The sequence below is a fragment of the Protopterus annectens genome, chromosome 1.part2 (assembly GCF_019279795.1).
Source record: "Protopterus annectens isolate FY-2018-M chromosome 1.part2, PAN1.0, whole genome shotgun sequence".
Lineage (NCBI taxonomy): Eukaryota > Metazoa > Chordata > Ceratodontiformes > Protopteridae > Protopterus > Protopterus annectens.
The window spans coordinates 396,595,029-396,622,571 of NC_056727.1; the positions used below are offsets into that span (position 1 = coordinate 396,595,029).

General features: G+C 39.5%; 1 protein-coding gene across 1 annotated transcript in view; it reads left to right on the plus strand.

Annotated features, from left to right (window-relative positions):
- PLCB4 (phospholipase C beta 4) overlaps positions 1–27,543 on the plus strand; it is a 1,792,792-nt gene that overhangs the window by 1,319,119 nt on the left and 446,130 nt on the right. Inside the window, exon 31 of the mRNA XM_044056592.1 lies at positions 9,545–9,695. Coding sequence (XP_043912527.1) covers positions 9,545–9,695 — 151 coding nt within the window. The remainder of the gene's footprint in view (positions 1–9,544; positions 9,696–27,543) is intronic.

Sequence of the window (27,543 nt, forward strand, 5' to 3'; positions counted from 1 at the left end):
CAGATAGAGTCTCCAGGCTTTGTCTCTAAGGCGCATAGATGATAGTGTGGTTTTGGTTAGCCAGGGGGCTGACTTTGTTTTATTCTTTTTTCTTAGAGGGGCATGGGAATCAAGTATTCTTAAGAAAGTGGAGTTAAAGTGAGCAACTGCTTCTTCTAATGGAAGTGTCTTTAGATTGTTCCAATTAATTGCTTTCAAGGAATCTATAAAGATTGATGCGTTGAAGCTTTTGTCATTTCGGGTAGTAATGTAGTTGTGGGAACGGTATGAGATACAGGGGAGTCGGAGAGTAAAAGTGGGCAGATGATCACTAAGAGGGTCAGGAAGAGTACCGCTATCTGAAAAATAGTGTGGGTGTGATACTAGAATCCAGTCGAGGATAGTGCCACAGGAGGGGTCTTTTGATGGGTGTGTTATGGTGTTGATTAGTTGGGTAAAGTTATATAGATTGATGTTGAGAGGGTTTGTAGGAGACTGGATGGAGGCCCAGTTAATATTTACATCTCCTAAGAGTATGGTTTCATTGCTAATATTGTTAGAGAGCCAAGAGAGGATGTTTTCAAGTGTGGAAATATTGTCCCCTGGGGGGATGTAGATAGATGCAAGGCATATGTGTTTGTGCGTATTAACTTGTAGGAGAGTGAGGAGTACTTCTGCGTTGTTAAATGTAGGAGTGGGTTTATCATAAGGGGTAACTAGCAAGGAAGAGGAATAAAGGAGGGCTACACCACCACCTTTCCTTTTGGTCCTGTCTTTTCTAATGATAGAATAGCTGGGTGGAGTAATTTCAGAATCTTTTATAGACGGCTTTAACCATGTTTCAGAAATAGATAGTATGTCAGGTTTATTATGCATGAGCCATGCATGGAGGGTTGGAACTTTGTTCATTATGCTTTGGGAGTTTAGAGAGGTAAGGTATATAGGCTTGTGTGAGGTGGAAAAGGAAGAGGGGCCAGGGTTAGGATGTATATCACCAGATATAAGACTGGAAATGAGGTGAAAGAGTGGGTTCAAAAGATGATTGAGTAGAGTAAAACAATGATTGGGTCAGTTGTAATGATTATGGGGTGTTTGGTTGCTATGGGGAGAGAGTTTTTCTGAGAGGAGAAAACTTTGAATGAGAAGGTGAGGAGCTGAGTTATTGGGTAAAGATGGGGAGAGATAGGGGTGTGAGAGAGGGGAGTTCAAATGGTTAGTTGTATGAAAACATTGTGTATGGTATGAGGTATGGGGTTGGGTGAGGTAAAAAAGGTATGATAGTTTAAGAGAAAGTAAAAGAAGGATAGAAGAGGATGAAGGAGTTAAAGGCATGTTGATAAGGCTGCTTTGTGTTGCTTGTTATAGGTGTCTTATATATGATGTAGGATAATTGTGCAGGGGGATGGATATAAGGCTTTGTAAGGATGGGTAGGATAGGGAGTAGTAAGTGTGGGGCTTAGTAGTAGTAGGTGTGGAGTAGTATGTGTGGAGGATAGGGAGTAGTAGGAGTGGAGCAGGAGGAAGAGGTAGTTGAGTGGAGGAGTGTTTAGAGTGAGAAGAAGGTGTGTGTTACCTGAGGGAGTGGTTACAAATTGGATAATAGGCTGTTGGGGTGTGTCTATGGTGTAGAGGATTGATTGGTTGTAGGGAGGAAGTGGGTGTGGAAACTGGAGGGATATAGGTAGAGGTACTGGGGGTGGGTGGGATTTGGGGGTAGGGTAGGGGAGCGGAGTGAGCCCGAAGGGCGAACGGAGCGGGAAGAAACCACGAGGAGAGGATCGAGAGTCAATCAGTAGAGCTTAGGATACAGGAGAGTGGGTCAAAGCTGGTGAGTATGGTTTTTATAATTAATTAGGAGAAGTGGGCAAGAGTATGGAAAGAAAGTGTGGGTAGCAATTAATAGAAGAGAAAAGCTAGAAATGAGTGAAGAAAAGGAAACAAAAGTAAGTATAGTAGTGGCCAAATGTAGAAGTGCACTTGAGCAACTAGGGAGGTCTTAGGACTAGATAGGATGGACTATGGAGAAGCAAGGGCAGAGATCAAATGAAGGTATTTAGGCTGCTAGCAGTCCTGGCAGGGAGATAGCTTACCACGTTAACAAGCAGGAGTTACAATGGTAGGAGCCCAAGAGACAACAGTTGTACATACTTTCACAGTGTCCTCTGGGATGACACACTTCCAGGTTCCAAAATAGGGAAAGGATGCAGCAGGGTAATATGTCTCTTAGGTGAAATATATAAGGAATAGGTGGCCTTTGTTGAATGTATGTTTCCACCCAGGCGAGGTCCCAAGAGAAAAAGAGGGCAAAAAATTTCACAGTGTCCTCTGGGATGACACACTTCCAGGTTCCAAAATAGGGAAAGGATGCAGCAGGGTCATACTTGTGTCAGATCCTAAATTTACCTTTAAAAACTACAAATCAATTAAGAGAATGTTATGTTAATAACCCATTGGAATGAGAACAGAGTCATATTTGATAGTGAAAGGGATGTTCAGTTGTGGTGGATGTTCAGATGTGGTGGTTGCAATGTTTTGCCGCAGATTTTACTACATCTTTTATGCTGACTGTAATACGCAGAATATTGTTTATTTTGCTGAGTGTATTGTATGCAAATGTTACTATGCTAGAAAAACAAATCATAATTTTAGAGATAGGATTAGAGAACATGTTTACAGTATGAATAGATGTGATGATAGAAATGCAGTTGGTAAACATGTGAAAAATGAAGGCTCTAATCACATTTTTAACTTTTTGGTGCTTGAAGTTTTTACGCCTAACATTAGGGGTGGTGATGTGAAAACAAGTACTGAGAACTTTGAAAACCAAATGGATTATTTTAATGCATGCAACTGCTGGTAAAGGGTTAAATGAAAATGTTCCTCTGAAACCTGACCTGAGGTTACGTGATCTTAGGCGCTAATGTGAGTTGATTAAATAGAGCTGTTGTGCTGCAGTCTTTAGATCTGATGAAGCATCCTTTGGTGATGCAAAAGCACTCATCTCTCCTGTTTTACTTTTGATTTTTATATGTTTTTATGTGTTTTTTTTTTTCAACATTTATCATTAAAGTGTTTGAAGCCATCCACTTGAGCAGACTTATTTTTATTTTTTGGATTACTTGTTTAGTCAGCTACAGCTCCCTTGTTTGGTTTTTTAAAGTATACCTTGCAATAGTAAAATGGACAAGATGTTTGCTGAGAAGCAACATTCACTGAAAACAGTGTGTGTGTACACATTCAATGCCACCATACAAAGCAATGCAAATGTAAACCCTTAAACAAGTAAATCAAACAAAACTGTGTGTGAAAAAGATGACAAAACAAGCAGGTTTCACAGCTTCAAGGACAATGCAATATTTCTTAGGGGGTCCTCACTGCTATATTCTGACCAGTGCAGCATGACTGTCTTAAGATGTTCCTCCTAGATCCATGTAAAGGACTCACATGAATACCAGCTTGTATCTACCATAGACACCCTTGATCTGGTTCTATTCCTATTGCAAGATGTCAATGATGACCTGAAGATCATCCTGCTGCTTGTTGAGGAGACACTGCAGCCTACAGTATGCCATGCTACCATGGTATTATGGACAAACTGCTCTCACACAGGTCCACAATAGACCAAAACTGTGGTGGAGAATATGGGGAATGCCACGAGGGTTTCAATGCTCTAGTGGCAAATCATCTCCTAAGGCCCATGACAAAGCTATCCTTCCCATATCTGAGCACAAGAAACAGCTGGGTAAGGGAAGAAGGGATGGAGGTCTGCAAAGGTAACTGACACTTCAGATGACTGTAGGAAGGCCATTGCCATTTGGCAGTTGGTGCTTGATATGCTGTTGGAATTTCCCATCAGCATATTAGCCCGTATCTCAGCTCATGTTTTCACAAGCACTGGTAGAAGTGAAATAAACACCCATTAAGGTGTAAAGTGGGAGAATTTGACTACATGATCTTTAGAGCAACCTCCCCTTGGCAGTTGGCATAATGTTTAGGGTGTTTACCTCACAGGCACAAGGTACAGGGTTTGATTCTCACATGTGGAAGGTAAACTGGCTAGGCTTAAAATGGCTGCAAGGGCAGCTAGCCTAGTACTTACCTTTAAACTAAAAAAATGAATGCTGATCAAGTGGTTAACAAGTGCTTCTTCCTGAGTTCCACTACAAGGGACCACATTTTGATGTTCACCCCCGAGTTTCATGACTCATTACCACTTAAACCAGGTGACAGATTTGCTGTCACCATTGATGGACAATAGGACATGTAAAGTCTAGACCTACATCATTATGTGCTCCTTAGTTATAAAATTGCCATCAGTCAGCCACTGTATAGAGGATCTTAGGTCACACCGATCTTTGGGGTCATCAACAGCAGTAGCTCCATTCTTCCCTGCTTGTCACAGTGGGACTAGGTGACAAAGGTTTCAGAATTTCTCAGCCACCTCTCCGGGCAGAGCTTCTGCAGTATGTCCACATTTGTTTTGTGTGCCTAGGTCATCTGTCTTCACAGACTGTAAATATGGCATAATAGTGCATGTAGAGATGGCAGGTTGTGGGCCATGTCATATCCACAGGTGTCCTGAGTTTTGAACCATATCTTGGGCCACTGTGACATGGATAGTATGAGTTCCTGGTCACCAGTGTGTATTTCTACCAGTCTCTGTTCTCCTTCCCTCGCATCCCAACTGTCCTGCTGCATTTGCACAGCCACTGTGGTATCCCCCTTCTAGCTTTTCTGCATTGCTGCTAGCTTGCTGTATCCTCTGAATTTCCTTTCACATTGTTTTCCGGAATCACCTGGCAGAGTGTGCATGAATACACACACACACACACACGCACACACACACACACACACACACACACACACACACACACACACACACACACACTCACATATGCACATGCACACGCACACATATTCACTCCTGGTTGTACACAGTCTCTTGCCCCCTGTCTTTCCCGTCCCTTGGGTCATCTCCTTTTGGTTTCTATGGCATTCACATAGGCAGTGAAATGTTGCTTTCACCCTTGCAGTTCATCTTGTATTTAAACAAACTGATTTCCATAATTCATAAATCTGGGACACTGATCCTTTTATGATATCAGCTATTTGTCTTCAGAGTATTACAGTTTGCATAACTGGTAGCCACTCACTTGTCATATTCACAGATGTTCTTCATCTTAACTTTGCACAGATTGCTCCCCCCACAACTCATATATATGCACAGATTGCTTCCCCCAATTCATATATTTGCACAGATTGCTCCCCCACAATTCATATATTTGAGACATCAGTTCTTTTGCAGTGTCTACCTTTTGTCTTCAGAGTATTTCTATTCACATTACTTATAGCTGTTCACTTGCCATATTTCCAGTTTGAATTTTATCCTATAATGTTCTGTTTCATTTATCTTGGGAAATATAAATCCTGAGTTAAAACGAATGTAAATATTATGGATATCGTGTACTTTCATGTTTTACCTAACTTCCTGTGTTATTCGTGATTTAATTATGCCACAAATAAGTGTATAGTGTTTTTTGTCTGTTTATTCATGTATGCAATGCCTTCAGCATATTACTTAAATGTATAATAATCCTTGCAAACTGCTTCATGTAGATACAGACTTTTTTATTTCCTTACTTATATCTGGTATGTCTTGTATCAATGCATTAGCCCAATTAACAAATCATAAATAAATATTGTGTTTTATTAGAAAGACACTATCTGCTTCTGAGGTATCAAAGAGGATTTAGTTGTCCTCCTCGGGAAATGTATCCATTTCTAATTGTGCTGTATTTCTTGATGGTCACAAGTATACCTCATTGTACTATACTATTGTCTGTTATACATCCATCATGTAAATGACATGACACATGCTAGTTGTTTATAATGCAGCAGAAGACATTGCACAAAGTATAGAGCATCACAAAAACATACAATACCATAACATAAGCTGCAGCACAGTTAGTTGTAACATCTGTTTCAATAAACTAGTAATTCCAGTAATGAAGAAGTGACTACAAAATATAAATTATGCATTGTGTTTATTGATGCTCCACAATGTGAAATATGATGAGCAGTAAAATGCTATAGCACAGCAATGAGCACTGCTCATTCACATCATGACATGTTAAAGAGGTTGACATAGAATATCATAACCACTGCTGGTGCATGTCTGTCAGTCACTGTGACATTTTACATTGTGTACCCTTCCCTGCTGGAGTACAACAGTGTATTCACAGGTGGTATGTCGTGTATTGCTGCTCTTCCAGCGCAAATGTAACATTAACCCTTTGTACAATCTTTACAGGTACCAGCTGTAGCAGTTATACTTGTGTAAGCAGTAACAGTACTTCATTCTGTAGCCACTGTGGTTGTTTCTTGTACTTAAGTGATCAGAACAGCTCAGAGTATGCTACCAATGTGAAGGAGTTCATCATTGTTGCAACTGCACAGTAAGACAGTGGCTTCATGAGCAGGTTCTGGGGCTCTGTGAATGATTGTGAAAACATGTGACATGGATAGGCCACAATTTCTGGAGTCAGTGCTAAAGATAGCCCGATGCAACCTGGCCAGTAAAAAGTTGCTGTAAGTAGGAACACAGATCATTTATGATAGAAACCTAGTGCTATTTCCATTGTGCAAAACTGCTACCCAAAAACGTTGCATCTGTAAAGGGTGTATTGTGTAGCATACATCTCTGTATCTGGACACACTCATGGGCATACCATTCCAGTGAAGAACAAACATAGCAACCTTCATGTAATTACTACTGTGGTTTGCACAATGACAGCCTCTGACATAAAATGTCACAATGGTCATGCATTTGCCAGTCATGACAGGGATGTCATATGCTTCCATTTCAGCCATAGGCTGGGAAATACCACAGAAATATGATAGGTAATTACATAGTAGACATATCCTGCACTAATGAAGCTATGGGACAAAAAAGAAATATATGCCAGTTTAAGAATCTAAACTTAGACTAGATGTTCTTATTAAGGTTGAAATAATATTGTTAGTTCACAGACATGATTTGTGGTGGAGATATCCAGTGAGTAAAGAGTGCAAACTTTTGTGAGTAGTATGTTTTAATACCTCTCTACAAGACTTGCTTAAAGAGATTAAATGGAGTTTCTATCTCCTTTATGCTTGAACTATATTATCATAGAAAATAAAGTAATGGGTAAAGTACTTTAGACAGAATTGTAAATGGAATGTCTTAGTATATTGCTCCATATTTGGGTGACAGAGTTGTCAGTATATCCTAGAATGCATGTAACCTTGGTGCCAGATTAAATACAAAATGGTTAATGCCATATATGATTTAAATTTGTAATATGATATTTTATGACTGCTGCTAGTCAGAGAATTCATAGAAATGACATGACAGTTGAGTCTTGTGACCATTTATGCCTTGCCAGTACCCACCCTTAGGCCATGCCTTCCTTGTCAAAGAGGGCTAGGCAAGTCAAGCATAGGATGAATTTGTGGGTACCTATCAAATAGTCTTGGTATCATTTGAAGGAAGATACTGTCTTACTCTGATTAGTCATGGGGGAGGGGGGTCAGTTGTTTTCCAGATCTGCAGAAGAGTGACTGATCAAGTAAGAAAACTAGCCTGCAAATTAGTTTACAGATGGAAAGTAATTAGTACACATGGGTAAGAGGAAGTGAGCAGCAACCGAAGTTTAGAGTAAGAACCAGACAGTGTGTGTGTGTTGCCCAGGAGTGCTGAGCACTGATGGGCAGTATTGTGTGTGTGATATGTGATCTGTAAGAAACAGCAAGTAGCAAAGGGAGTGTTCACAGGTAAGTAGCACCTGACTTAGAGGGGTCCAGATTTCAAAGAAGAACATGTGAGATACAACTGAGAGATGTGAAGTAGCCTTTTGAATGAAGGATGCTGAGGACATGTAACCTTCTTTTGAATGAAGGATGCTGAGGACATGTAACCTTCTTTTGAATGAAGGATGATGAGTACATGTAACATTTTGAATGAAGGGTGATGAGGACATGTAACCTTCTTTTGAATGAAGGATGCTGAGGACATGTAACCTTCTTTTGAATGAAGGATGCTGAGGAAATGTAACCTTTACTCTGAAGTACATCTGCTACCCAAATAATTTGGAAAGGGGTGATAGCTGATTTTCTGATTTTCTGGGGTGCTGAAGAATATACCTACCTCAAAGTGATTCTGTATGTGCACTGTGCTCTTATTTTGTTCAGATGGACCATGCAGCAGGTAGTTGTGAAAAGGAGGGTTCTTTAAATTATTCGCATGTAAGCACAATGGCAAAATTATCAGTACTATGTTAATTACCTTGGTAGAGAAACAGAACTGAATGTTACAGGATTATGAGTGTGTGTGTGTGTGTGTGTGTGTGTGTGTGTGTGTGTGTGTGTGTGTGTGTGTGTGTGTGTGTGTGTGTGTGTGTGTGTATTTGTGTGTGTGTGTGTGTGTGAGTGTTGTGTTTTGTGTGTGTGTGTGTGTGTGTTGTGTTTGTGTGTGTGAGTGTTGCGTGTGTGTGTGTGCGGACGCCTGCCTGTCTGTTTGACTGATTATCTGTCTGTTTTTAAGTTCTGATTACCTGATTAATGAGTGCAGGAGATAATCAGTAGCAGAGACAGAAAGAGGTTATAAAGTCTCACATAACTGGTTTCTGACACTTTACAGACAAAAAATTAATATTAAGAAATTCATTCATATTTCCAAGCCACTATCCCTTCAGTGATCATGCCTTTACTAGTGGTCCCCTATAACATTCAGGGAAAATGTATTTGTTAAATAGTAGGCGTCAGATAGCTTAGAGGGAAATTGGAAAATGACTTCATTAGAAAAACAAAGTGGAACTAATTTTTCAAAGATATACTTTGTCAGTATAATTTAAACATTTATGACATGGTGGGATAGTCACACAGAATCCATATGAGTGGGAAAGAGGTAATTACCACAATAAATATACGAAACAGAAGTACACTCAGGCTACATAAAAAAGTAGCATCTGTTGCACAATAATCACACTCTCACTTATAACAGCAAGAGAATTAATTGTGAAATATGCCTAATCTGACATTTAGAAATACTGTCTTAACTGATGAAAAAAGAAAATGTTGAATGATGCTGGTGAGCTTGTACAGACCCATATCCATCCAATAATCATACATGACTCATTTTAATGGGCTTGACAACCTACTCTTGTCAGTGTGTTAGGATAAATAATCCCGTGTCAGCATGAATACTGGGATACAAGCATGTCAGTTTGTGTCTATCTTTGGATTTACCAAATAGAATTGCCACATTTTTAATCCATTTAGTGAAGGTAAAAGCAAAAATTAAAATATTTGCATAATTTCATTTTTTGTACAAGTTGTTAATTTTTGCATTTGAGCAAGCGTGCCATTGAGCAAAGATTCTGCGCTATTTGTGTTTTTCTGCTGGTCCATCATTTTAATTGCTGTGCAAGTAAGATGTGATTACTTAAGAGAGTAGACATGTTCAATTTCTCTATCAAAAGTTTCCAACATTTTGCACCAAAATAACAGAAGACTGATGTTTTTACAGAGTGACATAGCAGAAGTTCCAAGTGACAACTCAAAGATAGAGAAAAAGGGAAAACCTAATCAAGGCAAGACTTCTGGAATACCACAAAGCACTTCTGACCTTAGACAAAACTCATCTTCTAGTCAAGTAACCGGGAATGACACCAAAAAAGGTATCACCTTTCAATTTCATTCAGCCCTAGTGTAAGAGAAGAATGTTACTTTAAAAAAACTTTTTGATAAACATATTCAGAAGCTCGTCTTTTGTTCTGTTTCCAACAATGCAATTGCAGTTATGCAGTGCTATCAGTGCGACAGTGTGTGCACGGACGGTTACTGCTGTAAATTGTTTTTATTTGTTTTAATTGAGGAGCAATCATTTTTAGTATCCATTATATTTCTAACAACAGTACTTGTCAGAATTATGGTAATATTATACTTGACTGCATAGTGATATCTGCGATATCTCAAAAGTAGAGACCTTGAAGTACATATATACAGTGTTAGGGTTTGCGGATAGAGTCCTCGACACTGAACATTACAGGGTGACCTGCCCCATGCAAACAATGCAAAGTCTCATATTATTTTTCAGTATGGCAAGACTCACAATAGACTGGTAAAAGATAGTCTTACAAATATGATAAAGATATGTGGCTTTCTATATGTATGTTTGTGTATGTATATATATATATATATATATATATATATATATATATATATATATATATATATGTAGAGAGATATATATATGTGTGTGTATATATATATATATATATATATATATATATATATATATATATATATATATACATATATATATATATATATATAGATAGATATACAGGTTTACATGCATATGACCGAGCGAACGATGGTCGAAACTCGGTTTCCACGAACCCATATGTCGAAGCTCCAGGTGTCGAGTGCTCGGAATGTCATAAAATATTCGACATTCGACATTTCCGACCGCTGTACCACCTAAACAAGTGCTACCATGGGTCAAAAAGGGGGGGATGTTTTGCAGTTTGACATAATTGCATTTGCAATTATGCAAGGTCGCCGTAGTGCCGTTGAACATTTTTCGGTCAGCCATCCAGCAGCCGACCAAATGCATGTATATCGATATATATTATATAAATGTGTGTCTGTGTATGTGTGTGTATATATTTATATATATCTATATATATATATATATATATATATATATATATATATATATATATATATATATATATATATATATATATATATGGGTCCCCTACAGATGATCGAACTTCCAGAAGGCTGACTTTCATATGGCCAAGACCATATGATCGACTTTTGGAAGTTCGAACGTTCTGAACGAACAGCTCCCTATAGCGCAGAACTGGAAAATTTCCATTTTCCGCACTGTAGTACGATCTCGGAGTTGGTATATTTAAATAGCAGTGGGGGGTGTAGGGGGACTTGCCCCCTGCTAGCAATGTGTAGTTAGGTGTTTTGTTTTTTTACATGTTTGAAATTTCAGAAGTCAAACATATGGTCTCGGCCATATGGGTTTCAGCTTTTTGAAATTTCGATCATGTATAGTAGACCCATATATATATATATATATATATATATATATATATATATATATATATATATAGATATATATATATATATATATATATATATATATATATATATATATATATATATACACACACACATATATATATATATATATATATATATATATATATATATATATATATATATATATATATATATATATATATATATATATATATATATATACATATATAAAACCTTACATCAACCACTCAAACCATTGATTATGCAATGTTTGAACTCTAATGGTTAAAGATCAAAAATATTGAACCAAAAAGGATCAAAAAAGAATAAATAGCAGTGGGGGGTGTAGGGGGACTTGCCCCCTGCTAGCAATGTGTAGTTAGGTGTTTTGTTTTTTTACATGTTTGAAATTTCAGAAGTCAAACATATGGTCTCGGCCATATGGGTTTCAGCTTTTTGAAATTTCGATCATGTATAGTAGACCCATATATATATATATATATATATATATATATATATATATATATATATATATATATATAGATATATATATATATATATATATATATATATATATATATATATATATATATATATATACACACATATATATATATATATATATATATATATATATATATATATATATATATATACATATATATATATATATATATATATATATATATATATATACATATACATATATAAAACCTTACATCAACCACTCAAACCATTGATCATGCAATGTTTGAACTCTAATGGTTAAAGATCAAAAATATTGAACCAAAAAGGATCAAAAAAGAATAAAACAATATTTTTGCAGGATGGCAAGCCCCCTGCAACTCCTACACTCACTGCTAATTATATATACCAACTCCAGGATCCCGCAGCTGTTAGAAAAATGCATATTACCCCATCCCCACTATACTGAAATCTCACAGTGAAACATATCATATGATTTTCAGTCAGCTCTACTGGCTCTTTCACATGTCAGTGGATGACCTGGTCCACAAAAGTTTACTCTTATGAATCTTCTAGATACATGGACCACAGCAAGAAGCCAGCAGCACATTAACACCCATTCCATACCTTATATAGCATTTCATCACCACCACTACAGACAAAAGTTACCAAAAAGGTTTGGCCAAGTCTTTCAGGCTGCAAATACAGTCCATGCTCTGGGGTAATGTACTCTTATAGCTGACCCCATAGTTCAGCACACCTGTGCACCACTTTCAAAGCTGAGCAAAGACTCAAAGACAAGATAACAGTTTGCTGCCTCTCAGATGCTAGAATCTGCCAGAGTAACAGAGCACTTAAGTTCTTTCCCTCCCTGTATGAATATGACATGGGCATTATTTGTGGGGGTGTAAATGAGCTCCAGTATGCCCCCTTACCCTATATGAAGGGTGACATGATGGAGCATTCAGAGTCATGTCTCAATCAGTATCCTAACATCACCAAGAATGATGCCATGATATAAGCAAAAGATGACGTACTTTAACAACTGGATTAGTTACTGGTGTCAGTCTAAAGGGTGTGTCGCACTGAATAGAGATGAAAGGCAGTCCAGTCTGCTTTATTAATGATGGCCTGCAGCTGTCTCATCATGGTTTTGACATACTAATTAAATTTTTCTCTGCCTACCCCACAGTGCCTTTCTTAGGCAGTATCAGTGTGTTTACCCTACCAGTGTCATCCAAATGAGGCAAATTTCAGTGCAGTGCTGCACAGCACTAGGAGTTTAAATAAGAAAATACACCCCAGTGACCTTCCTAATACAGGAAAATGTGGATAAGTGTGTTGTCATGGAATCCAGAACAGCGACAGCAATCCCTCCTTATCTGACTTCTCTGTATACCTACATACCAGTAGACAGCAGTAGGTGGTGAAGTGTCTGACATTATCTAAACACCAGAAAGACGTATTGATCAGATCAAACTCCTTCATGTCCTGATATCAGTAAGTGCAACCTTATACCACATCCTAGCCAACTACACAACCTCCCTATATATAAAGAAACATTGCTCAGTAAACTAGAGTCTTATTCTATTAACTCAAACATCATCTTTCTAAAATCTTTAACTATTCCTTTTTCAATTGGCACACCCACAACTCCATGAATAGATGCGCTCACTGCTTACTTGACTCTGTCATTGCAAACTTCCTCAGTCACGTAGTACCCTCCATAAATACAGGTACCAACATACTCATCTTTGTCCTCACAAACACAGCCATTTTCAGCTTAATGGACAGATCAAGTAACCTCTCTATTTCACTCACCATAAGGTCCCAGTACAGGTAAATGACCAACCCACCAGTCTGTAGAGATTGAAGAGACCTCTGCAAGGCCAGTTTCTTTGCACTCACTGATGATTTGTGATTGTGCAACAGCTCCCCCCATGCATCAGTGACCCAATAGCAAATGCCACCATGTATTCCCAAAGGTTATACTTGCTGCTTATCTGCAAACAGGCTCATGTTCTCACTCACAATAAATACAATATAAAGTTTAGAACCCTCTCCCCAGGTAAAACTAACTCAGCTACAAACAAACTGTACAATAAAAGAAAAAAGTGCATAGTCCTAAAGCCTAGGACAAAAACTTGTCATATTATTATCTCCCTCAAAAGTCTTAACAAATAACTGAAGAGCAGTATCAATCCTCCAGCGGTAATTAAAAATTGCTATATTAGCAAAGGATAACCACAGGACACTCGCACATTATGTAAAGAATTTCAGAAATAATACCCAGCATTTTACCAGCCTTATCACTAATGACATCACCCCTTTAACCTTGAGGATACAGCTAACAATCTTGTAGATACATTCATTTCCATTGTCTCCCCTGTGTCACCTCCAAATTTGCAAATGCAAAGTACATAGTCTATACCACCTGATAATTCCTCCTGAACAGATAATACAAGCACTCTCCATGACCAAAAACTCCAGCTTTAAGAGATGAGCTAAAATACCTGGGTAAATACCTGGGTTACTAAGAAACACCCCATTTCATACCTTCTCCATAAACTATTTAACCATGGCCTCTCTACTAGATACATATCAGAAACTGGGAGAAAAGCTTTAGTGGTTACCAAACCCCAACACACAGACACAGAGGATTACACACCACAGACCCTGGCAGCCATAGACCTATCAGCCTTACCAACATTTGCAAGGTACTGGAAAACATTTATTTTATCTGTCTGTCTGTCTGTCTCTGTCTGTCTGTCTATCTATCTATCTAGCAGTCTAGCTGCCGTTGTTGATTGGGTTGGTACCACTATGCTAGTAGCCTCTTTTCGGGGAGGATTCAAGGTGCTATTTATACTTCTGGAGGAATTAATTCAGGGCATTGGGGAAAGTCTCCTATTCTTTTTGATGAGTGACCTGAAATTGGATACATCAACCTTGTTACCACCAACTCAGGCAGATTATCATGAACCTCATAAGTAGAAACATTGGGTAAGATGGCGATTCAGGTCATAGCCTGCTATAGGTCCCCAGCCATGTCCCAAGACTCTCACTCCACGTTCCTAAGCACCCTGGAAACTATTAGGGTCTAACCCAACACTCTCATACTATGTGACTTCAACTACCCCTCCATCAACTGGGAAAACTGCTCATGCACCAATACACTGGCCCAACGCTTCCTGGAATTCATCAGTTCCAGTGCCGTGGACCAGCTCATTCTTACCCCCACTAGAGTAAGCAACATCCTTGACCTAGTTATTACTAACATAGGTAACTGTTGCTCTACACCAATAGTCAATTCCTCCCTGGTTAGATCCAACCACAAACTAATCACCATGGAAATCCACATCTCATCCAGAACCTCTGCAAAGTTAACCACCATGAAAAACTTCTCCAAAGCTGACTTTGGGCTCCTAAAAACTAACTTCACAGCACCCATGTCAATGGAAAATAGATGCATGACTGCCAAATCATACACCAATGTACTGTATGAACCAAGACAATCTCCTCCAAAAAAAGGAAGCCAATCTGCTGGTCCCCTGCCATTAATAAACTCTACAACAGAAGGAAGAAACTGTTGCAGAAAAAGGTGAAGTCCCAAGACTGGAAAAACTCCCTTATTAGCCTCAACAAAAAGTTGAAATCCCTCATCAAAACCTCTAAAGCCATCTATGAAGGCAGAATTGTGGAAGACACTAAAAACAATGACAATGCCTTCTATAGTTATATCAAGAATCTCCACGGCCATACCCAGGCTTGCTCTGAGTTACTGCACAGTGGTACCTCCTATATTGAGCCAGCAGATATTGCCAACATACGTACTGATGGATTCAGTGCCAAATTTACCCCTCTCTCCCCCCTTAAAGGACCAATCACAATACCGGAAGAATGCCAGGCTCCCAGTATTACTGCAGCACAGGTTAAAGCTGCATTGTCCAATGTCAAGAATACAGCTTCTATGGGATCCGACAATATCCCTGCATGTGTTCTACATGAACTACAAAGTGAACTAGTACCACATCATTGTGCCCTGTTCAATCACAGCCGCACCTTAGGCTTTATCCCTACTGAATGGCGCACTCCTACAGTCATCCCTCTCCATAAAGGGGGGAGTGACTACAGACCCTGAGAATTATCACCCCCATTAGCCTGATGAGTCTGATATGTAAGGCTATGGAGCGCATCATCGTGGACCTAATTAACAAGGATATAGGGAATCTCCAAACTCTAGATCCCACGCAATTTAGTTTTGTGAAAGGTAGATCATGCCTGTTCAACCTGGTTGACTTCTTTGAGTCAGTCACCAGAGTTGTGAATGAGGGCAAGGCAGTTCATACAGCCTACCTCTATCTGGCCAAAGCCTTTGATAGCATTCCCCTCTAAGGAATTATTGATAAACTCACCAAACTAGGCATCAACCCCTATATCACTAGATGGGTTGCAAACTGGCTCACAGATAGAACCCACAGTGTGAAAGTAGTGGACTCCAGGTCAGACTGCCAACTACTCATTAGTGGAGTCCCACAGGGATCGGTCCTGGGTCCTCTCCTGTTTGGCATCTACTTCTCAGAAGTCCAGGCCAACACAGAGGGACTCTGGCTGACCAGGTTTGCAGACGACTGCAAGCCGGGAGCCATTATTAACACCCCAAGTGATATAGACATTCTACAGAAAGGTCTCATTGCGACCAGTGAATGGTGTCAAAACCATGGCCATAAGCTTAATGCCAAAAAATGCGTCATCATCTCCTTTGGGAAAAACTCAGTTCCCACTAATTACCACATCAGTGGGAGCCCACTGAACACTGAAGGTGTTATAAAAGATCTGGGGACACAGGTTGACAGCAACCTGTCCTTCGACTGCCACATTGCCACTGTGGTCATAAAGCCCTTCTATGTGGCACATCTCATTGCCAAGGGTTTTGCATCCAGGAAGAAAGAGGTCATCATCTCTCTCTACTCTTCCCTCATTAGGCCATTAATCAAGTATAATACCCCATTTGGCATGTACCTCTCTAGACACATGCAGCAGCTTGAAAGGCCACAAAAATACTTCATGAAGAGGATCCTAGGCCTTACACATGTCCTACATGGACAGACTCAAAAAACTCCAGCTATTCTCTTTCTCCTATCGTCTACTAAGAGGTGATCTCTGCTTGACTTACAAAGCCATGTCTGACCCAGCTCTGTTAAAAATGCTACATCTAAAGTAATCCCAGTCCCTCCACACCACATGCTCCAGAGACCTCAACCTCATTACCACAATCAACAGAATGTGCTGGAGGGACAGGTTCATAACCCAGAGACTGCCCATGCTCTAGAACAGACTTTCCATACATGTCAAGCAGAGCACCTCACTGGCCCTCTTCAATAGAAATCTTGATAACTGGATAGGAAATAGAAAGTTCAACCTGAGGATAACTCCAGTGGCTCTACCTGATAGAGGCACTGGGAACTAGCATCGAAAAGCACGCTGGCAGGGCACTTCTATGGGCTTGGCTTGTAAAGGCTCCAGGCCCATTAGCCTAGTACACACCTATGAACCGATAGGAAACCTACAATCCTTAGACCCTAATGAGTTTAGCTTTGTAAAAGGTAGGTCATGCCTATTAAACCTCAGTTGATTTTTTTGAGAGTCACAGAAGCACTAAATGAAGATAAAACCCTGCTCAAAACTCATCTTGATTTACGTGAAGCTTTTGACACTTTATCATCTTTAGCCTCATCAGAAAATTGTCATATTTAGTGTAAATTCCAATATAACATGGAATGTCAACTGGCTCAGTGATGTATGCCAGTCTATTATAGTTAATGGCAAACTATATTCCAAGAGACTTGTCACCAGTTGTATAACCCCAGGTCTCCATTTTGGAACAACTCGTATTTAACATCAACTTCTGCTCTGTCAGATCTGACATGAAAGACCTCTGGTTGGCCATGTTCATGGATGGCTCTTTGAGCCCTCATCAGATTCCCAAAGACAAACAGATCCTCCAAGAGTGCCTAGCTCATATAAACCTATGGTGTCAGGAGCATTCTGTAAAGTTCTGCTCCAAAAAAAGTATACTGCTGTGCAGTTTGAGAAACAAGAACTCTTGCACACAAACCACACAAGTAACCCCCTTTAAAACAGACAGTCATTTGAAAACTAAGCACCTTCATAGATACCAAATTCTCATTTGACACAACATATCCAGTATAGTTAGGAAAGACTTCTAACTCACGCAACTGGCATACAAAGGTGTAAATGACCCTAGTCCGTTAGATCTACTTTGTATCATTAAAAACAGTGGTAGAAAATGGAAAATTAAGTGACCTAAATCTTCAACATAAATAAGACTTGGCATGAGAGATATGTCTCCCAAAAAATTCCCAAACTTTAGGATAAACTGCTGCTTATTGTAAAGCAAATCATGTATTTCAATATCTTAAAATCTAACTTAGACAAAACGATGCAAAACCATTATCCCACCTTGTTCCCCTATCCTTTATATATATATGTATCCTTTATATATGTATGTATGTATATGGGTCCAGGACTAATGCTCGACCGGCCATTTCATCGAATGTGAAACGGCTGGGCATACTTACGCAAAAGTGCTTTTCACCGAAGAAGCACTTTCGCGTAAGTATGCCTGTTGTGGAGATCGTACTACAGTGGGGATAAGGGAAAATTCCCTTTTCCCCACTGTAGTGCGACCTTGGAGTAAGAATATAAAAGTAGGGGGTTGTGGGGGGCACAGGGGGGCTTGCCCCCCTGCAAAAACATAAATGTAATGTTTATTTTTTTTTTTGAAAACACTTTAACGAAAGCGCTTTTTTGGTGAAAGCACTTTTTCAGTGAAAGCTCTTTTGTTAAAGTGTGTTCGGTGATAGTGGATTTGGACTGTTGAATTTTTGTTCTACAGTCCTAGATCCATGTATAAATATATATATATATATATATATATATATATATATATATATATATGTGTGTGTGTGTGTGTGTGTGTGTGTGTGTGTGTGTGTGTGTGTGTGTGCATGTGTGTGTGTGTGTGTGTGTGTGTGTGTGTATGTATATATATGTGGCACAGCAGATAGAATTGTCACCTCACAGCAAGAGGTTCCCTGGTTTGATTCTCAGCTGGGTTGCCTTCTGTGTGGAGTCTGCATGTTCTCCCTGTTTTCACATGGGTTTCCTCCAGGTGCTGCAGTTTCCTCCCACATTCCAAAGACATGCAGTAGGTGAACTGGACACTCTAAATTAGCAGTAGATGTGAGTGTGCATGTGAGTGTATGGTACAGAAGAACTATCGTGGCAGGGCTAGCCTTTTGGAAGTGTAAACCTTGGCACCATGTGCAAAAATGGGAAAAAGGACAAATGGATATGCACACACATACACACACACAGACACACACATGGATATACAGCTATACTAGCTGTACTATACGTTAGAGAACACACCCAAAGTTAACTGCCTAAATATCAAGCAAATATTGTTAAAAACAGGGAAGTCTACACTGCACTTTGCATGCACAGAGAAGCAGCCTTGGCACATTCAAGTTCCACATTAAAAAAAAAACAAAGTGAAACATCATTTCCTGCAGGGGAGAAAACTCTCCTCTACTCGCCATGTGGGAGGTTGTGCCCTCTGCCAATTGTTTATACTAATTCAAAGATCATCACACAATCCACAGAGATGTGGGTGTGCATGTGAGTGTGTGGTACAGAAGAACAAAAAAAAAAAAAAACAAATGGAGATATGGTGAGTCAGCAAGCAAAGGAGAGCAGTATTGCTGAAATTGAATTCATCCTCAAGTCTTGGAGAGTACTTTCATGAGGTGGACCCTAAAATCTCACCAAGATGACACTGATATATAGACTGTATTTATATAGCATATATCATGGACAGAAGTAAGTCGAAAATTAAAAAAGATAGCTGGGTGCACAAGACCCAGGATAAAAAAGTGCCCAATCCTGGTAGGTGCACTGGTGCCATTACTGGAAAAAAAGACAGTGTAGAATCCTCAACATACAGAAACATTCCTACAATGGGGCCAGGCCAGGCCCAAGGGGAGGATGCCCCCCCTGTTGCAGAAGGAAGTATTACTCCACAAAAATCACAAAAACTGATAGTCCAATGCAGAGCCATAAAGATGATAGAGTGGACTGTTAAGGATAAGAAAGAATTTATGTATTGTTACTGTTACGCAAAAAGCCCAGAATTTCCAGACACAAGATAAACAAAAAGACTGAGAGAGAAATTAGAGGAAAGAAAAATACTTCCACGAGAAAGACTACTAGAAGCTTCAAATAAAAAAATGTGTTCATTAATGCAACAGATTTGTGAAAAACAGAGTATAGACTAAGAAACTTTGATCTGTTTGGATAAAGAAGCATCTCAGAAAGTGCAAAATATAAACAAAACCTAGAGGTTTTTGAAAAGCACAAAGAAGAAATATGGAGATGGGAAAGAAAGAGAGATTTGATATGGTGCAATATTTATGCAAAGGTAAAAGACAAATTGATCAATATAAACAAGGCAGCCTCAAATATATTCATAGAGAAATGCAGGCAAAGGCATCCAGATATGGAACATTTCACAATTAGAAAAATAATATCTTAAAGAGGGAATGTAGAAAAGAATATTAGTAAAGTAGAATTAAAAAAAAATAGAAGTTAAAGAGATTTAATATGTTGAAATATCTATGCAAAGGAGAAAGCAAGACAAATCAATGCAAAAAGGGCAGCACCAAATATATTTGAAGAGAAATACAGGCAAAGGAATCCAGACATGGAAAACTTTACAATGCAAAAAATAAGAAGACAAAGAGGAAAAGTAGAAAAGGAGATTAGTAATAGAGAAGTTAAAGAAATAGAAACTGAGGTTATGGAGTATCTGTGAAGTGAAGGATTCAGTGTAGAAAATCTAATTCAGAAAGCACAACAACAGGATAGAGCAATGGACATCAAAATTAAGGGGAAACCAGTGGATTGGGAAGCAATTGGTCAGGTGCCATATGAAGATATTTTGGAGCCTTCCACAGGAAACCAGTATAAATGTTAACTTGAAGCTGGACAGCAAGGGAAGGAACAGGAAACTGGAAACTCAGACACAGTCAATGTTGAGGAGTGATAGGCCAGTGAGTTCCCATATGATAGAGCAATGGGTGGCACAAGATGAAAATGAAGATAATGTGCTACAGGAAGATGTTATAGAACTTTCAATAGAATCCCTGCAGGAAATGGAAAACAAAAAATGTGTCCTCAGTTTAGAAGAAAATGAGTTAAGAGTAGAATTGTTTGATTTAATAGTGATAGATAAATATATTCAAATCAGTGAAGAAAACAGACTGCAGAAAGACAGTAAAACTCTAAAAGTCAGAAGTTTGATAAAACTAATGAACACAGTAATTAGGACTGTCCTTAGAGATCCATGCAATATAACAGAAGTAAACAGGATATATTATTGTGCAGCTAAATTAATAACTGAGAAAGTTCTACTACAAGAACACAGGGTAGTGAGGGAAAGGAAGGGGAGAAATCGACTACCATCATGGAAATATCAAATAGAGAAAACTAAAGCAATTAAGACAAGTGTTGCTATTAGATGAGTATAGAAGAGGGAACAGATCAACAAAAATACTTAAAATGATAGACGTGATAAAAGCAATGTGCAGTATTAGAACAGATCAGGAACTATTGCAAATAAACTAAAAATCTCAGCACTGGCGGAAATACTTAGAAGATATGCAGATAAATGTAAAGGAAAAGTGCAAAATAAGCAATTTATTGATGATACAAAAAAGTTTTATAGACAATTGGGAAACAAGGTAAAAGGATTTGAAAGACCACCTAAAAAAGAAAGAAATAGATACGTTTTGGAGAAGTATCTATGAGGATCCTGTGGACCATCACAACAATTCTAACTAGATAGAAGTGGTGAAAGAAAGAATAAGAAGTTTAAAGGTATAGGATATGAAAAGTAATGAAGTAACAACCAGAGAAATTGAAACAAAGTTAAGAAAAGCCTCTAATTGGAAAACCCCAGGCCCAGACATAGTACCTAACTTCTGGTTAAAAGTATTACCATCTGTGCACAAAGATTTAGCTATGAGTAAGAACTATTTATATGCACACCCGGAATAGATACCAACCTGGCTAACAATAGGAAAAACAATGCTCCTACTTAAGAATGAACCTGCAAGCTACTTTAAAAATTATAGACAAATAACTTACCTTCCAACAACATATAAACTATACAAAGAAATTGATGCTGACAGAGTTTATAGTCATTTAGAAGAAAACTCAATTATGGCAATAGAACAAAAGGGCAATAAAAGAAAGTCATATGGAACAAAGGATCATGTGTTGTTAAATAAAGTCATAGTGTAGGACTGTAAAAAGGGGAAGAATCTTAAGTATGGCATGGATTGACTATAAAAAGCATTTGATATTCATGGATAAATGTATAAGATACACCTTACACTGATCAACTACATTACAGTGACCATGGAACAGTGGTAGACCACTTTGCAATTAAGCCATGATAAAGGACAAATTATTATTCCAGGGATAAAAATTCAATGTGGGATATTCTAGGGTGACTGTTTGTCACCGCTGCTATTCTGTCTTTCCCTAAACCTATTAAGCTGTCTACTTAGCAGCTTAGGCCATGGTTATAATTTGATTCCTAAAAAACAACAAAGTGTAAAGACCTCTCATTTTCTCTTTGTCAATTATTTAAAACTGTATAGCTCATCAGATGAGGAACTGAAAGCACATCTGCAAGTCTTCAAAATTTTTTCAGATGATATAAGAATGTCATTTGGTCTTGATAAATGTGCAAATGTAACCTTTAAAGCAGGAAAATGGCATCACCAAGAAAACATCAGTTTGGGACAACAATGTCCCAAAAAGAACATGAGCAAGAGAGAGTGGATACATATTTGGGAATTGATGAAGGATCAACAATAAAGCATAAACAAATGTGAATAAAACTTAGTAAGGAATATTTTAGAAGCCTTAAATTAATGCTGAAACCAGCGTTGACATCTAGGAACAAAATTCAAGCTATAAACAAATTTGTTCTTCCTGTCCTAACTTACAGTTTTGGAGTGATTGAATGAATTGGATAGGTTAGAGAGGAAAACAAGAAGGATGCTTCATGCTCACCAAATGATGTATAAAAATCAGTGCATACCACGATTATATATTCCCCGTTCCAAAGGAGGGATAGGCCTCCTTGAAATTGATTGCAAGTATTGATCTGTAATTATGGGACTGCACACATACCTGCTAACCTCACAAGACCCAAACATAGTAAAAGTTCTGAAACATGAGGAGAATAAATCTAAGATGACTTCCTTGCTTAGTCTAGCAGAAGCATATCGGCATCAAGCAGGAATGGAAATCAAACCAGAAGCAGATAAAAATCAGGCAGCAACTGAATGTGCCAAAAAACAAAAGAAAAAATATAAGGTGAAGGACCAGATAAGAAGGCAAGAAATGTGGAAAATGCATAAATATAGTTGCAAGTCTAGAAAACTTCTGTAAGAACCTTGTGTTGATCAGGAACGAACACAGGAATGGTTAAGGAGAGGCAAATTCAGACCAAGAGAGGAAACGTTAATATTAGCTGCACACGATAGTAGGCTACATACATGTTGGTTTATAAAATCCATTGGAAACTTAGAAGAAACAGAGAAATGTAGGTTTTGTAAAACAGAACTGGAAACAGTTGCACACCCTGTTGCTGGTTGTGACATACTAATTGCAGAAAGACTGTATACTGAAAAGCATAATAATGTGGCAAGAAGGATGCACTGGGTATTGTGCAAACATTATGGTATTGAAGTGGCTGAAAAGCACTGGAAACATCACCCTCAAAGCATCATAGAAAATGAAGTCTACATCACATGGGATCATCCATTGCCAACAGTTCAAAAGGTAGATGCTAGAAAACCGGATATAGTGGTCCATGAAAAGAAGACAAAAATAGCAGTGATCACGGAAATCACCACACCCAGCGACTACAGTGTCCTGTGGACAGAGAGAGACAAAGTCATAAAATATCAGGACTTGCAGGCAGAAACGAGAGCAATGTGAAAGAAAGATACTCAGACAGTTCCAATAGAAACTGGAGCAATGGGGCTTACAAAAAATAATCTACAATCGTATTTAGATATGTTACCAATACGTGTAACTCCATATGAATTGCAGAAGGAGTCATTACTGGGCACACTGCAGGTGCTGCAAAGAGTACTTCTGGCTGACATCAAAGACTGAAACAATATTAATTTCATGAACTTTAATCTTACTTCAACTTTGGAACTTTCATTCCTATTGTATTATTTGTTTAGGCCTTGACCACGACATTCATAATTGTGATCTCTGTGCTTCCTTTAATCCGCGTACTATTTGTCATTGGGCTAAACTTTTAGCTAAGCATTTTGGAGTTTGACCTAAGTTTGTCAGTATGGTGTTCGCTGGTCTTCAGGCTTTGGATATCCCCAAGAAACATAAGGATAAGGACCACGACAGGCTTCCGAAGGTCAAGTCCTCTGATTATATTGTTGGTCGTCAGTCATGCAGTAGCCGGTGAAGTGCCTTTGCAGCCCCTGCAGCCTACAGATTTGCAACTGGAGGCCTCGATTGAGAACATTTCAGAAGCCCCCAGGCCTCCAGCTTCCATTCTGCCTTCTGACCTTCGGGCTGTTGCCTCTTCAACTGGATCCGGAGCCACAAAGCTGACTCCAGTGTCCGAGGCCTCCATTCTTCGTTCAGACAGCAAGCTCACACTGACGACTTTGGCTGCAACTTTGACAGTTGCCAGGCCTCCCGAGTCCTTTAGACTTGCAGGTAAATCTTCCAGTCGTAAGCCTGTGAAGAAGCAGGCTCCAGTTTTGTCTCGTTCCCCTCATTCTCAAATGGTTAAAATGGCTGATGACCTTTTGACTCTTATTAGGGGTTCACAGCCTCCTCCTTCAAAAAGAGTTAGGGATGTCTCTCCTGAGGCTTTGTCCTTTTCAGGTTCTGATACTTCTAGCATTTCTGTTGATGAAGAGGAAGTTTCTCAGGCTTTCTGTCCTTTTGAGGATTCAGACGCAGAGGAGTCCATCCCTTCTGCTTCTCCTCCAGAAGATTTCTCTTTTGGTGATACTTTAAATACTCACAGGGAACATTTTAAATGGGAAAGTCAGGATTACCCCCTTTCTAAGAAGAGGATTAGGGAGGTTTTGGATTTTCCTCAGCATAAGCCTTTGGCTATTCCACCTGTGTTGGAAGTGGTTGATGATGCTTTTCTGGAAAATTCCTTGACTCCAAATTTGGTTCCTCCTGCTCCCAGGAAACCTGACAGGTACTACAGAGTCCCTGATTCTCATTTGGTTCTTTTCAGGAATCCGTTGGCTGATCCAGAGGTTATTTCTCAAGGCCCTAAAGGAGTTAAGGCCACTGTTACTAAATATCCTGTTCCTTCTGACAGGGAATCTAAGAACCTAGGTAGGTGGGGTAAAAAGTTTTATACCTCTGCCACTCTTGCTATTAGGTGTAATTGTCTTTTTCATATGCTGAAGTACCAGCAGCACACCCGGGAAGCTATTAAGTCTAGGAAAGCAAGTGTGCCTCAGTTGGCAGAGAGTAAAGATATGCAGGATTTGCTGAATTCTGCCAGTCTTGTCAATAAACATTCATTACATTGTGGTTTTGACATTCTAGAAGCCTCCTGTAGAGCTATAGCTACTGGCTCTGTTATTAGAAGGCACGCTTGGCTTAGGGAGCAGCCCCTACCAGAGCCTGTCAAGGCTAAGCTTTTAGATGTACCTTTGCATAAGGACAGTCTTTTTGGCAGCAAAGCAGAGGAAGTGCTCAAGAAGATGGAAGACAAGGCCAAGTCTATGCAGACAGTTAAAGACTTTCTGCAAGTTCAGCCTCCTTGCTTTAGCAGGAATTACCCTTCCAAGAGTTGGACATTCCCTGATACCAGCAGACAGAGCCGTTCTAGGACTAGATGTTACAAATCTTCTAGGGGACAGGTGGCTACCCCTCAAAGGTCTAAGTGCTGACAGGCTTCATCTTCCAAGGTGGGAAGTTCTAAGCCTGCATCTCAATCTAAACATTCTCAATGACTCTGTCCAACTTCTGCCTGTTCTTGGCTGCCCGGAGAGTCCTTTAGGAGGAAGGTTGGCCCTTTTTACAAATGTCTGGGCCACCATCACGGACAACAAATGGGTACTCAGAACTGTATCCCTAGGACACAAGTTTTCTTTCCACACCTTTCCAGTACCCAAAGGATTCCCGGATGCTCCTCCAAACCAAAGGGCAGAAGTAGAAAAGCAAATTTTGTCTCTGTTACATCTGGGAGCAATAGAATCAGTTCCTGCTCAGCAGGTAGGCCAGGGTTTCTATTCCAGACTTTTTCTAGTTCCAAAAAAAAAGGCACCTGGCATCCTATCCTAGATCTATCCATCTTGAACTCTTTTTTGATAATTCCAAAGTTCAGAATGCTCACTCTGCATCAGTTGCTGCCAATGTTAGAAAAGGATTCCTGGCTGGTAACGTTAGATCTCAAAGAAGCTTATCTGCACATCCCTATCAGGGAAAGCTGCAGGTAATACCTTAATTTCAAGGTGGGCAAGCATCATTATCAATTCTCTGTGCTGCCCTTTGGCTTATCTACTGCTTCCAGAGTTTTCACAAAGTGCCTGGCTCCAGTCATTGCTTTTTGCAGGCGGAAGAAAATTCAGATTTATCCATACTTGGACGACTGTCTAATTCAGGCAAATTCTCAGGAACAGCTGTTAAAAGATCTAGAATTTGTAAAGACTCTTCTCTCTTCCCTGGGTTACACTCTCAACATGGAAAAATCAAAAACAGTGCCATCCAACGGGATAATATTCCTGGGAATGTGTCTGAACACAGCCGTCCAGATGATATCTCACCCAGGAGAAGCAGACAGCTCTTTCAGTTTACTTCAAGGACTTGGCAAGCCTGTCCCAGCTCCCTGCAAGGAAATACCTGCAAGGTCTGGGATTCATGGCCTCTTGCATTCTCATGATTCCATATGCAAAACTGCATATGAGGAAATTGCAATGCTACCTCAAGAACATTTGGTGTCAGCACACACAGGACCTGGATGTGATAATTCCTCTGCTTCCATGTCTGCAGACAGAGTTTCTATAGTGGGCAGCAGCCTGTCTACAGAACAAAGGCATGCCTTTTCGCCCACCCCTGGCCACTCAAGTTCTTACCACAGACACATCGGACTATGCCTGGGGAGCTCACCTGGTCGACAGATGCATACAGGGAAGTTGGAATGCCCAGAAAATGCACCTGCGCATAAATTTAAAGGAGTTGATGGCAGTCCAGCAGGCCTTGCTAGCTTTCAAGCATCTTCTTTCTCCAGGGACCCTGCTTGTCGGGACATATATCACCATAGTCACCATAGGCATGTGGTACATCAACAAGCAGGGAGGGACTCATTCTTACCTCCTGTGCAGACCATAGCAGCATCCCTGGGCCTGCATCTCCTAGTTCAGTTTCTTGCAGGAAGGCTCAATGTTTAGGCAGACCAGTTGAGCAGACAGACCCTGGATCATAATGAGTGGCAGTTGAACAGAGCAGTTTTTTCCAGCATCATTCAACGTTGGGGCACTCCTCAAGTGGATCTTTTCTCCTCTCCAGACAACTATCTTCTACCTCTTTTTTGCACCAGACAGCATCACAGCAGAGCCAGGAAAGTGGATGCTCTGTCCTTCCCTTGGACACTGCTGTCAGTTTATACCTTCCCTCCTCTTTCTCTTCTTTCCAGAGTATTATTGAAGATCAGGGATGAACGACCAAGGACTATTCTCATAGCTCCGGACCGGCACAGGCAGCATTGATATCCACTGCTTCGCAGTCTCTCCCAATTTCCTCCTTGGCATCTTTCTCTGAAGCCAGATCTTTTGGTTCAGGAAGGGGGAAACATTCTACATCTTCATCTTCAGTCTCTCCATTTGGCAGCAT